This window comes from Trypanosoma theileri (assembly GCF_002087225.1).
Source record: "Trypanosoma theileri isolate Edinburgh chromosome Unknown TM35_Tth_45_V1, whole genome shotgun sequence".
Lineage (NCBI taxonomy): Eukaryota > Euglenozoa > Kinetoplastea > Trypanosomatida > Trypanosomatidae > Trypanosoma > Trypanosoma theileri.
Window position 1 is genome coordinate 121,047 of NW_021639887.1, and position 11,784 is coordinate 132,830.

General features: G+C 41.6%; 6 protein-coding genes across 6 annotated transcripts; all 6 read left to right on the top strand.

Annotated features, from left to right (window-relative positions):
• Positions 1-1,100: 1,100 nt before the first annotated feature.
• TM35_000451410 (uncharacterized protein) lies at positions 1,101-2,090 on the top strand (the record flags this gene model as incomplete). Its single annotated transcript, XM_029030238.1, has 1 exon — positions 1,101-2,090. One exon carries the CDS (start codon positions 1,101-1,103, stop codon positions 2,088-2,090), a length of 990 nt encoding a protein of 329 aa, XP_028878469.1.
• Positions 2,091-3,107: 1,017 nt separating this feature from the next.
• Positions 3,108-4,127, top strand: TM35_000451420 (uncharacterized protein; the record flags this gene model as incomplete). Its single annotated transcript, XM_029030239.1, has 1 exon — positions 3,108-4,127. One exon carries the CDS (start codon positions 3,108-3,110, stop codon positions 4,125-4,127), a length of 1,020 nt encoding a protein of 339 aa, XP_028878470.1.
• An 882-nt stretch (positions 4,128-5,009) lies between these two features.
• TM35_000451430 (uncharacterized protein) lies at positions 5,010-6,122 on the top strand (the record flags this gene model as incomplete). The annotated part of the gene is made up of 1 exon (XM_029030240.1): positions 5,010-6,122. One exon carries the CDS (start codon positions 5,010-5,012, stop codon positions 6,120-6,122), a length of 1,113 nt encoding a protein of 370 aa, XP_028878471.1.
• An 826-nt stretch (positions 6,123-6,948) lies between these two features.
• Positions 6,949-7,971, top strand: TM35_000451440 (uncharacterized protein; the record flags this gene model as incomplete). The annotated part of the gene is made up of 1 exon (XM_029030241.1): positions 6,949-7,971. The coding sequence occupies one exon, from the start codon at positions 6,949-6,951 to the stop codon at positions 7,969-7,971; it is 1,023 nt and encodes a 340-aa protein (XP_028878472.1).
• A 796-nt stretch (positions 7,972-8,767) lies between these two features.
• TM35_000451450 (uncharacterized protein) lies at positions 8,768-9,742 on the top strand (the record flags this gene model as incomplete). The annotated part of the gene is made up of 1 exon (XM_029030242.1): positions 8,768-9,742. The coding sequence occupies one exon, from the start codon at positions 8,768-8,770 to the stop codon at positions 9,740-9,742; it is 975 nt and encodes a 324-aa protein (XP_028878473.1).
• An 829-nt stretch (positions 9,743-10,571) lies between these two features.
• On the top strand, positions 10,572-11,573 carry TM35_000451460 (uncharacterized protein; the record flags this gene model as incomplete). The annotated part of the gene is made up of 1 exon (XM_029030243.1): positions 10,572-11,573. One exon carries the CDS (start codon positions 10,572-10,574, stop codon positions 11,571-11,573), a length of 1,002 nt encoding a protein of 333 aa, XP_028878474.1.
• Between the last annotated feature and the right edge of the window lie 211 nt (positions 11,574-11,784).

Here is an 11,784-nt window from a genome sequence, read left to right on the forward strand (position 1 = left end):
ATCTGGAGACGGTGGTTCCAACAACACCAACCTACAAACTCCGTCGGAAGGTGCAGATGAGGGTAGTGACAGTAATAACAGTAATCAGACTAATGCGGCTGCAGATACAACTGGAACAGAAGGTTCACAAGAGAATGTCAACGCTGATTCAACCACCACCACCACCACAACAACAACAACACTTCCTCCTGAACTCACAAACAACAAGAAGGGTGATACAGACAGCAGCAGCAGTATCTGCAGTTCTGTGTGGGTGCGTGTACCACTACTGATTGTGGTTACACTTGCCTGTATTCTTGTGTGCTGATTGTGATGGTGGTGTGACTCAGGTCATCCTTTGTTTTTTCTTCTTTTTTTTGCATACATCACTACAGTCTAACTAATCTTCCACCTGTTGGGATTTACTTCTTTTTTTGTTTCTTCATGTTAATGTGTTTTGTGTGTGTTTTTGCTCTCTGTGTGTTTATCCTACAATAATTATTATTGCTACTCCATTGTGTGTGTGTGTGTGTTCTTGGAGACTCTCTCTGTGTGTATGCCTGGGCTTGCACTGTGATGATGAATTGCTTTTTGTAGTGAGGGAAAAGGAAATAATAATAACAGATGAATTTATATTTATAATTGCTTGTATATGCACATATATGGACTTACACCCATAGTTGGTGAATTTCTGTGTTTACTGGTTAGGTTGGGCTACTTTTTAATGTTTCTTTTTTTTGCTTGTGATTTTGTAGTTCTTTTGTTCTTTGGTCTGCACCGTTTTAATGTTTTCTCCCTTCAAGGGTGAAACGGACACAATAATAGGAAAATAGATTTTCATAATTGCACATTAAGTGAAGCACACCCAATGTTCGTTTGATTTCTGTGTTTGGTGAGTCCTTGGTCCTGCCTACAATTGTTTTGTTTTCGTTATTGCTTTCTGTGGGGCATTTTATGCGGTGCAGCGTTGTTGGATTTCGTATAGTTTGTGTTGTTTGTTTTTGTTTTACTGCTGTTTGTTCTTTTCTTTTTTCTCTTTGTGAGTTCTCTATTCTTTTACTTTTGTTTTCTTCTCTTTCCAGTTAACTGATTTAAACAGAGGAAAAAATACTGTTTTTGTGATGATGATGTTATACCGTGTGTTGTATTTACTGACTTTGCTGCTAAGCATTGCTTCTGTGTGTTTGGCCACTGAAGAGGTTCCTGGTGCAGGCGCACTAGTGGAGAGTGGTGAGGCAGGTCCTTCTGGTCCTTCTGGCCCTGCTGGTACTTGTTCTCCTGGTCCACAGTGTCCTCCTGCTCCTATTAGAGTTGAAGATCCTCCTACTGATTGTGCGGAAGCTGCTAAGAAGAATTGTCCTACCGAAAGTGGTGACGCCAAAGAGAATTGTCTTCGAGATTCTGTTCCTCCATGCAAACCTACAACGGAACCAGCTCCAACTTCACCAAAAGAACCGGCTCCAACTTCACCAAAGGAACCAGCTCCAAATACAACAAACGAAGGAGGTCGTGAAGGCGATCACGGTCCTACTGGTCCTGTTGGCGCTGTTGGTGCTGCTGGACCAGGTACAGGAGCTGATAATGCCGTTGGTGGTCCTGCTGGTACTGGTGCTCTTCCTGCTGGTGGTGATGTTGCTTCACCCAATTCTATTCCGGAAGCAAGTCAAGCTACGGAACCTATTCAAGGCGAAGCTGATCACGCTGCTTCTCCACCTGGTGAGCGACCTGGTAGTCCGACTGCAGTTGAAGATCAAGCTGAAAGCACCGATAACAGTGCAGCAGTTGGAAGTGCAACAAATGCTGACGGTGCAGCACAACAAAACTCTTCTTCTACCACTACAGTCACAGAGAGTACCAGTGGATCTGACACTTCACCTACTGAGAATGGCAATACATCTGCAGGAACTGAGTCAACAGGCACCCAAAGCACTGATGTGGGAAATACAGAAACATCCACCACCACCACCACCACAACAACAACAACACTACCTCCTGAACTCACAAACAACAAGAAGGGTGATGCAGACAGCAGCAGCAGTATCAGCAGTTCTGTGTGGGTGCGTGTACCACTACTGATTGTGGTTACACTGGCCTGTATTCTTGTGTGCTGATTGTGGTGGTGTGACTCAGGCCATCCTTTGTTTTCTTTTTCTTTTTTTGCATGCAACCTTACATTCTAACTAATCTTTCACCTGTTGGGATTATCTTCTTCTTTTTTGTTTCTTAATGTTGATGTTAATGTGTTTTTGCTCTCTGTGTTTATCCTATAATAATTATTATTGCTACTCCATTGTGTGTGTGTGTGTGTTCTTGGAGACTCTCTGTGTGCCTGTGGGCTTGCACTGTGATGATGATGATGAACTGTTTTTTGAAGTGAGCAAAAAGGAAATAATAATAATAGATGAATTTATATTTATAATTGCGTATATATACACATATAGACTTACACCCATAGTTGGTGTATATTTCTGTGTTTACTAGGTAAATTGGGCTAATGGTTAATATCTGTTTGTTTGCTTGATGATTTTGCTGGGTTGTTATGGGCTTTGACCTGCAGCGTTGTGGTGATAATGCTTTTTGCAGAGCAAAGAAAAAAATAGTGATTTATACAATTTCAGTTCTTAATTGCTTGAACAGACCAGTGTACATAGAGAGTTGTGTTATTGTTTCTGCGGTTTGTGTTTTTTTTTTGTTTTTTCAAACATTTTTTCTTTGCTTGGGCGCATTGTGCTTTCGGTTTCAATGATGCGTTGAATTGTTTTGTGCAGAGAGTAAATAAAAAGGAATTCATATATATTCATAATTTTGCACATGGTTCTACTGAAAGTGAAAGGGGTATTTATTTCTGTGCTGTACTTCTGATGGTCGTTCTCTTAATTTCTTTTTCTTATTTTTAAGGGGTTAATTGTGCTTATCTGTTTGGTAATGGGTGTTGTGTGCTTGTTTCTTTCATTTGGAAACTATCTGAGAGATGTTTGCAGTTACCTGTTATGCTTGGTTTTCTATTACCCTTTTCGTTTTCTTCTCTTTATGTGTCTTTGTCTTGATTTGTGTTATCGTTGCCTCTTTCTGTTTTTTGTTTTGTTTAGATTACCAAATTGAGATAGTAACACCAACGGGAAAAAGTAATGATGTCAGTACGCAATGTCTTTTGTGTTTTCACTATCGCACTCTGTTGTCTCTGCAGTTATGTGGTAGCTGCTCAAGCTGAAGCTGAAGATCTTGAGGCTATACCTACGGAACTTGGTTCTGGGGGTCCACCAGGTCGTGGCGATGGAGAATCTGAAGCTTCTTCTTGTCCACGTGGTTTACCCCCTGTGGATGATAAATCTCAGTGTGCAGATATTAGTGGTGGTAGAGGACGTAATGATGATCATCTTCACCCAGATCAATCACACGAACTGGTACAGCCGCTTATTCCGGTGATCCACACAAATGGAGGCCATCGAGAAGAGGGAAGTGTTAGCAGCGGTACGGAAGATGAACTCAACGAAGCAGGCGAGAAAGCGGTAGAAAACAATCCACATGTTGGTGTCGTACCTGAAAGAGAAGCAAGTGATATTACTGCTAATCCTGATTCTGCACGTGGAGAGCCTGGAGTTACTGCTGTTGATGTTGAAACTACTTCTCGATCACGTGAGACTGGTCCACGTACAACTGAAAATATTGATCCCCAGATTGAAGGAGGAGAAGCGTTGGGTTCTAAAGCACAGAATGAGGATGACTCTCCAGCTGCTGGTCACGGGAAGGAGAGACAAATAACTGCAGAGGGACAAGCTGAGAAATTGGAAACCCCACCACAAGGGAGGGATGATAGGAGTACAGGGAGAAGTACAACATCTTCAACTACTGCAGCGAGCAGTACAGGAACTGAAGAAAATAACGGGAATCAACACACAGAAGAAGGAGATAATGGTGTTCAGTCTACTTCACCAACTTCACGTGCACCTACAGAAGGTGATGCAATGAGGGATACTGCCAATACAACCAATAATGATGAATCAACCACCACAACAACGACACTTCCTCCTGAATCCATAAACAACAAGAAGGGTGATGCAGACAGCAGCAGCAGTATCAGCAGTTCTGTGTGGGTGCGTGTACCACTACTGATTGTGGTTACACTGGCCTGTATTCTTGTGTGCTGATTGTAATGGTGGTGGTGTGGTGTGGTGTGACTTAGGTCATCCTTTGTTTTCTTTTTCTTTTTTTGCATGCATCCCTACAGTCTAACTAATCTTCCATCTATAGGGATTCTCTTCTTCTTTTTTTGTTTCTTTAATGTTAATGTGTGTTTTGTGTGTTGTTTTTGCTCTCTATGTTTATCCTATAATAATTATTATTGCTACTTCATTGTGTGTGTGTGTTCTTGGAGACTCTCTCTATGTGTGCACCTGGGCTTGCACTGTGATAATAATGATGAACTTGTTTTTGTACTGGAAAAAGGAAATAATGATAATAACAGATGGATTTATATTTATAACTGCGTATATATACACATAGATAGACTTACACCTATAGTTGGTATATATTTCTGTGTTTACTGGGTAAATTGGGCTAATGTTTAATACATGATTCTTTCTTTGTTTGCTTGGGCGCTGTGTGCTGTCTCCTGCATTGTTGTCTGTTGTACTCCTTTGTGGTAAGAAAAAATGATAAAGAATACATAAGTATATTTGTAATTGTGCTTGGTTCGACCAGAAGAGTCATTTTTGATGTATTTCTGTGCTGTCTGCTTCTGATGGTCGTTATCTTTAATTTCTTTTATTTTTCTTTTGAAGGGTTAATTGGGATTATCTGTTTGTTATTGGGTATTGTATGCGTTGTTCTTTTTATTTGGGTATTATATGAGTTATGGTTGCAGTTTTCTGCAATGTGTGTGTCTCTCTTCTGTAATTCTTATCTGTTCTTTGATTTGGTATGTGTTCTTATTTTCTTGTTTATTCTTTGATTCACTTTGTTTCTGTTTTTATTATTGGGGTTTCTTGTGTGTAAATGATTGAAGTAAGACTACTACAAGAAGTATTGTAATGGTAATGATGCGCTACGTGCTGTGTATCCTCGCTCTCCTGCTCTCATGTGCGTGTGTGCACGTCCTCGCTGAAGAAGTGCCTGCCGCCGATCTTTCCGACCAAGTCCCTGATACAGAGAGTGAGACAAAGATTCTTCTTCAAGGTACTCCTGTTGCTCACTGCAGTGAAGGTGCTGAGGGTAGTTGTTCGCTTGATGGCGAAAAAGGACCAAAGGGTGCAAATGGTGAAGTTGGTACGAAAGACACACGATGTGATAAAGATAGTGCTCAAAAGGAGAACAAAACCTGCGAAGAACTACCTAGGCCAGTACTACCCCAAGAAGTAAAAGATGGTCAGCCTTGTACAAAAGAAAAATGTGATCCTCAAAAGACAAATGCTACCCAGCCTGCCGCTGGGAGTGAAGGACCCAAGCAAACGGATGCTGTAGATGGGGAGAACTCTGATGAAGATGCAAAATGCAACAAAGCAGATACTGCAGAAGAGAAACAAAACTGTAAAAAACCAGTCGTGGAGATGTCAGATACAGAAGATGGTCAAGATGGAAAGGAAAAGCATGGTGTCAAACTACCACAAAACAACCAACCTCAAGAGGGCGCTGCTCCTGGTAGTCCTGGTAAATCCACGGTGGTAAAGGGCACAGAACAAACTGGACAAAGTGAGGGAAATAAACAAATAGGATTCCCCGAAGATGAAGGAAGCGTGCACAAACAACTTAACGGTGTGCCAGAAACAGTTACAACTGACACAATACAAGTACCCAGTGGCAGGGATCAAGAAACATTAGCTGAAGATGCACTGAGCAGTAATACGCAATCTTCTTCTGTAACTCAACCCAGCAATTCGGACAACGAGAGTGCTTCTGGCGCTGGTGCTGAAAGAACTGAGAGCAGCACGACATCTGCAGGGAGTGAGTCACCAATTACACAAGAAGGTGATGCAGGCAATACAGATACAACCACCAGCACCACCACCACAACAACAACACTTCCTCCTTTGCCTGCAAACAGCCAGAAGGGTGATGCAGACAGCAGCAGCAGTATCAGCAGTTCTGTGTGGGTGCGTGTGCCACTACTGATTGTGGTTACACTGGCCTGTATTCTTGTGTGCTGATTGTGTAGTGGTGTGGTGGTGTGACTCAGGTCATCCTTTGTTTTCTTTTTCTTTCTTTTTTGTATGCATTACTACAGTCTAACTAATCTTTTACCTGTTGGGATTTCTCTTCTTCCTTTTTTGTTTCTTAATGTTAATGTGTTTTGTGTGTTTTTGCTCTCTTTGTTTATCCTATAATTATTATTGCTACTCCATTGTGTGTGTGTTCTTGGAGACTCTCTTTGTGTGTGCCTAAGGGCTTGCACTATGATAATGATGAACTGTTTTTTGCAATGAGTGGGAAAAGGAAAAAATAATAACAGATGAATTTTTATTTATCATTGCTTACATACAAACATATAGAATTACACCCATAGTTGGTGTATACTTCTGTGTTTACTGGATAAATTGGGCTAATGATTAATATCTTTTTTGTGCGTTTGGTTTGCTGGATCATTGTGTGCTTTGTCCTGCACGGTTGTGGTAGTCTGTTTTCTGCAGAAAAAAATAAGAATAACTGATACACCTTTTTATTCATAATTGCGTATTACCTCAAACATAAAGAATGATCTGTGTTTTTTCTTTGTTTGGTGGTACTGTTATTCAGGATCTTAATTTTATTTTTCTTGCGTTTGTTTCTTTACTGTGTTCTGGTGAGCATTTATTGAAGTCTTTTTTGTTTAAGCTGGTGGCCTTGTTATGTGTAACTGATACTTATTTTATGCTCTTCATGGTTTGTGCCTCTCTGTTTCTTTACTATTGTGTGCTCGTGTTTATCTTCTTTTCCTTTTTTTCTTCTGCAGTTAAGTGACCTAAAATCAAAAAAATAGATCTTGCTATCGTGACGATGAATAGTGTGCTGTTTTTTCTTCTCTTTGTGCTGAGCGTTGCTTGTGTGGGTGCTGTGGAGAATTTGGAGCAGCCTTCTGGAGATCTTGTTCATGGACAGTCCACTACTATTGACAAGAGTCTTGGTGAAGGTCTTGGTGGTGCAGGGACAAGGGGAGGATTGGAAGAAAGAGAACAACTTGGTGCTGATCGTGTCAGAAGTGGCCTTAAGGGAAGTGATTCTGAAGGGGAAGAAGCTCCACCTTCTAGTCCCCCACTTGATTCTGATGGTGATGTTTGTCGTAATACAGGCAAGGGTGGTTCCAAGTGTGAAAACAACCGTGAAGTATCTGAAGATTCTCGTCCTGACTGTGCGGACCCTCCTGGCAAGGAGCACTGCACTAAAAAGGATGGTGAAAGTGAGGCCAACTGTCTGGAAGCTTCTGAAAAATCTTGTCCACAAACAGCACCAAAAGATCCAAAGGAACCAGCTCCCACTTCAACAAAGGAACCAGCTCCCACTACACTAAAAGAACCGGATACACTTGGTGGACAGTCTGCTTCTGGTGTTGCTGCGACTGGTAATGTTGTTGGTGGTGGTTCTTCTTCTGGTATTCCTGGGGCACCTGCCCTCACCGCTGCTTCTTCTTCTTCTGCTGAGGAGAGTGCTGTTCCGGCTCAAGGCGACAGTCAACCTGGAGGCAGCGGCAGCAGTGCAGCAGGTGAAGGTGCATCAGATAATGCGAATGCTGAGGCAACACGACCTTCTTCCACCACCACTTCTGAGAAAGATAATGCCAGTAGTTCTGATACTGCAAACAATGGGAGTGGCTCAACAAGTAACCAAGAAGGTCTGGAAAATACAGACACCTCAACCACCACCACCACCACCACTACCACCACAACAACAACAACACTTCCTCCTGAACTCACAAACAACAAGAAGGGTGATGCAGACAGCAGCAGCAGTATCAGGAGTTCTGTTTGGGTGCGTGTACCACTACTGATTGTGATTACACTGGCCTGTATTCTTGTGTGCTGATTGTAATGGTGTGACTCAGGTCATCCTTTGTTTTCTTTTTTGCATGCATCCACACTACAGTCTAACTAATCTTCTACCTGTTGGGATTTTCCTCTTCTTTTTTTTGTTTCTTAATGTGTTTTGTGTGTTGTTTTTGCTCTCTGTGTTTTTCCTATAATAATAATTATTGCTACTCCATTGTGTGTGTGTGTGTTCTTGGAGACTCTCTGTGTGCACCTGGGCTTGCACTGTGATAATAATGATGATGAACTGTTTTTTGAAGTGAGCAAAAAGGAAATAATAATAATAGATGAATTTATATTTATAATTGCGTATTTATACACATATAGACTTACACCCATAGTTGGTGTATTTCTGTGTTTACTGAGTATGTTGGGCTAATGGTTAATAATTTTGTTTGTTTAATTATGGTTTGCTGGGGCATTGTGTGCTTTGCTCTGCATTCTTTTGGTGGTATGCTTTCTGCACAGCGGGAAAAAGAGAAATTATACCTATGCATAGTTGCTTATGAATTCCACTATAACCATGTTCCGCTGGTTTCTGTGTTTTATGATGTTAATGTTCATGCTCTTAGTTTTTTTTTTCTTTTGTTTTGTTTGAGATTGTTTGAGATGTCTTTTTGTGGGCTTCTTCATCGTTGTTTCTGGTTGTATTGTTTTTTTTTACTCTTTTTCTGTTGTTTTTGTTTCTAGTCTCTTTGTCTTTATTGTATTATAACGTTTTGCCTTTTCTCTCTGTTCCGTTTTTATTTCTTCAGTTGCGTGACGCAAAACAAACTAAATTAACTCTTGGTGTGATGTTGTTGTTTCGTGTGTTGTGTTTACTGACGGTGCTGCTGAGTGTTCCGTCTCTATGCGCCTCAGCGGAGACGCCTTCCCATAATGAAGAAAGTGTTGCTTGCACTGACGATTCTCAGGATACACGTTGTAGTCATGTGCGTACTGCTGTGAGTGGAGAACCACAACAACAACCACTTCGTCCTGGTGATTCTGAATCTGGTGTTGACTCTTGCAAAACTGTTTCTGGTGGTCTTGCTAAAGGTTCCTGTCCTACTACGCCGACAATTGCTGGAACTCATAAAGTAGCTGATAGTGGTACCATGAATACTTCCCAAGTCTCTGACCCTGGTGATGGTGATGGTCTTGCGGGGAGTGGAGAACAGCAGCATTTGGAAAGTCAGCAAAGGCAACCAGGTGATGCTGTTTCAGAACCCTCTGGTACTTTAACTGGTGTAAACCAAGTGGGAGGTAAACCAGGTGTGCCAGGGCCAGATAATAACGATGGAAGGCAGGAAAATGAGAAGAATGGCGATCAAGGTCTGAGGACTGAAGAAACAACAACAGGTCCAGTGATCAGTGGAGGGGCTGATCAGAATAACGGAACTCAGCAGCCCGCAGGAAATGGTTCACAGTCCTCAGAATCTTCAGGTGTATCTAATACAGATACAAGAGATTCTGAGAGCAATCAAAGCGGTACAACGGAACAACCTCAATCTTTGGACAACAACCAAACTTCTCAAGGACAGAATGCTGAAGCTGAGAATGCTAATGGTGCTGCGAAACCTGCAGAGGATGAGACAACGAAGAACAATGACAACACAACCAATAATGAAGAATCAACCACCACCACCACAACAACAACAACACTTCCTCCTGAACTCACAAATAACAAGAAGGGTGATGCAGACAGCAGCAACAGTATCAGCAGTTCTGTGTGGGCGCGTGTGCCACTACTGATTGTGGTTACACTGGCCTGTATTCTTGTGTGCTGATTGTAATGGTGTGGTGGTGTGGAGTGACTCAGGTCATCCTTTGTTTTCTTTTTCTTTTTTGCATGCATCCCCTACAGTCTAACTAATCTTCCACCTGTTGGGATTTTCTTCTTCTTTTGTTTCTTAATGTTAATGTGTTTTGTGTGTTTGTGCTCTCTGTGTTTATCCTATAATAATAATTATTATTGCTACTCCATTGTGTGTGTGTGTTCTTGGAGACTCTCTCTGTGTGTGTGTGTGCACCTGGGCTTGCACTATGATGATGATGATGAACTGTTTTTTGCAGTGGAAAAAAGGGAAAGAAATAATACTAACAGATGAATATTTATATTTATAATTGCATATATATACATATAGACTTATACCCATAGTTGGTGTATTTCTGGTATTTACTGTGTAAATTGGGCTAATGATTAACATCTTTTTCTTTGCTAGTGTGGTTTGCTGAGGCCGTTGTGTGCTTTGCCTTGCAGTATTTTGTTGATTTGCTTTGTGCTGAGTAAGGTAAAAGAGTAACAGATACATCTATGATCATGATTGCGTATACCCTGCAAAGCGTATCCATAGAAACGTATTTGTGTGTTTTCTTTTTCTGCTCATTGTGCTCTTGGATTCTTTTCTTTCCCTTTTATTTATTGGGAGTTTCTGCTTAAGAATGGGGTACTGTTTGTTATTTTCTTTTAATTAGATTTTGTCTAGGTGATTTTTCTGGACTTGTGATTGATTACCTTTTCTTTAATTCTTATTTGTTTTTGTTTTGACTTTCTCTCTTTGTCTTCTTATTTTTGTACAAAAGTGAACTCAGAGAGTATTTCTAATTATTATAACAATGATGGTGCACCGTGTTTTGTGTTTTCTCGCTTTGCTTGTGAGTGTCGACTGTCTCTGTCTGGTAGCTGCAGGGACTCAAACTGTAAATGAGGCTGATTCCGCTTGCCGAGAAGGTGATAGTAGTGGTTGTGCTGCTGGTGCTGCTGGTCCTCCTCGAACTTCTGGTGGTGATATTGCAAGGGACGCTGCTGGTGATGATGCTTGTCCTGAAGGCAAGACCGGTACTCCGTGTCCTGATATCGGTGGTTTACCTGAAGCTGGTCGTACTGCTTGTGCGGAATCATCTAGGTCAGATGGTTGCCCTCCTGAGGATCGCGACGCTCAAAAGAATTGCACTCCTGGTTCTGAAACCTCATGTCATCCAACTAAACCAAATGAACCGGATCATGCTAAAACAAATGAAAAACATGAAAAAAATTCTAACGAACCTCCAGCTCTCAATAGTGATAGCCGTCCTGCAAATGACCGGAATTCCGCTTCTAATGCACGACCTCAAGATCTTGCTGAAACACCTGTTCCTGTTCCTGTTCCTGTTCCTGTTCCTCCTAGTGAAAAAGAGAATCCAGATACTCAAGGTGGAAACAGCTCACGTGGTGGTGCTTATTCCGCTGCGGGGAGTAGCGATGCTCCTGCCGTTGAAGGTCAAACTGGAAGTCGCGGCGCCAGTACAACAGAAGGAAGTGAACTCCACCAAAGAAATGAAGCGGCACAACCTTCTTCTCCTAATACTTCAGCCACAGGGAGTGATGTTGGTTCTGATACTGCAAACGCTGGAAATGGCACTACTACTCCAGAGGGTGAATCAACAAATAACCCATCTGTTTTGGAAAGTACAGATACGACGACCACCACCACCACAACAACAACCACAACACTTCCCCCTGAACTCACAAACAACAAGAAGGGTGATGCAGACAGCAGCAGCAGTATCAGCAGTTCTGTGTGGGTGCGTGTACCACTACTGATTGTGGTTACACTGGCCTGTATTCTTGTGTGCTGATTGAGTGATGGTGGTGGTGTGGTGACTCAGGTCATCCTTTGTTTTCTTTTTTTTTTTTTTTGCATGCATCCACACTACAGTCTAACTAAACTTCCACCTGTTGGGGATTTTCTTTTCTTTTTTTGTTTTTTAATGTTATTGTGTTTTGTGTGTTTTTGCTCTCTCTGTGTTTATCCTATAATAATAATTATTGCTACTCCATTGTGTGTGT